General features: G+C 43.5%; 2 protein-coding genes across 2 annotated transcripts in view; both read left to right on the top strand.

Annotated features, from left to right (window-relative positions):
* Positions 1 to 915, top strand: part of LOC119593674 (biogenesis of lysosome-related organelles complex 1 subunit 5-like) — a gene marked incomplete in the record, with an annotated part of 5,393 nt that overhangs the window by 3,264 nt on the left and 1,214 nt on the right. Inside the window, 1 exon segment of the mRNA XM_037942631.1 lies at positions 40 to 909. Within this exon segment, the coding sequence (XP_037798559.1) occupies positions 40 to 201 (162 nt within the window).
* The window catches only part of LOC119593562 (transmembrane protein 199-like), a 1,188-nt gene continuing 525 nt past the window's right edge, over positions 253 to 915 (top strand). Inside the window, exon 1 of the mRNA XM_037942519.1 lies at positions 253 to 818. Within this exon, the coding sequence (XP_037798447.1) occupies positions 253 to 818 (566 nt within the window). The remainder of the gene's footprint in view (positions 819 to 915) is intronic.

The raw sequence follows: 915 nt of genomic DNA, 5'->3' as shown, positions 1-915 counted from the left end.
AATAACTGAAGTTTTTTATTAAATGTTTTGATTCCTTAGGAGGAGCTTCTGGCAAAAAAGAGAGCAGAAAGGAAAAGCAAACTCACAGCAACTCAGCAGGAGGTACAAGAGAAACTCAACTTCCTTGAAAACAACTATCGGGAGAAGGAACAGGCTCTGAGAGTACAATTTGAGAATCTTGAGAAAAGTGCAGGATTTTAATTTCTCAAAGAAACTTCTTACTTTTTGTAGCCGTCACAACTCCTGGCTAACATGTCCAAAATGGAGGATCATGTGCTCATTATACCCTCAAAACGGTTTGTCCAAATTCTGCAAGAGTTAAGAGATGCATTTGGGAGCCCACAGAGCATCCAGCAGAAGATCCCAGCGGGTGAGGGCTTAGCAGGAAAGGAAATCAAACTGACAACACAGGACATCAAGTGGTGTCATGAGAAGATGCGAGAGAGGGGCATCCCAGAGCGCGTCCATGAACTACTGGCAGAGAGTGAGATCATCTTGCCCAAATATGAACCACCCCCGAGGAGCCCAGAACTTGAAGCCAGGATTCAAAGGCTGCGGTTCGAGCAAGAGAACCGCGACTACAAAGACATGGTCAAAAGTGTGGATAACGTTTACCAAGGAGATGGAACACAGCTCGGAGAAATTGGCAAAGAAATGCGGATTGTTAATAGGCATATCATTTCAGGGCTTCAGTACCTCTTGTCTGTTATTGGCACTTTCTTTGCAGTATTTATCGCATTGGGTATGGCCACTCAGGACTACGGAGTGAGGGCTCTGGTAGCCACACTGGCTGCATTGGCGGTCGGCTTAGCAGAAATGTATTTTATTATCAGGGAAGATTTAAAGGAAGAAAGAAACCAGGATAAAGTGAAATAGTAACAACTAAAAAGCTGTGCCAAAAATATTGATAATTAA

The sequence above is a fragment of the Penaeus monodon genome, chromosome 32 (assembly GCF_015228065.2).
Source record: "Penaeus monodon isolate SGIC_2016 chromosome 32, NSTDA_Pmon_1, whole genome shotgun sequence".
In the NCBI taxonomy this organism is placed as follows: Eukaryota; Metazoa; Arthropoda; class Malacostraca; order Decapoda; family Penaeidae; genus Penaeus; species Penaeus monodon.
This window is presented reverse-complemented; position numbering and strand designations above follow the sequence as displayed.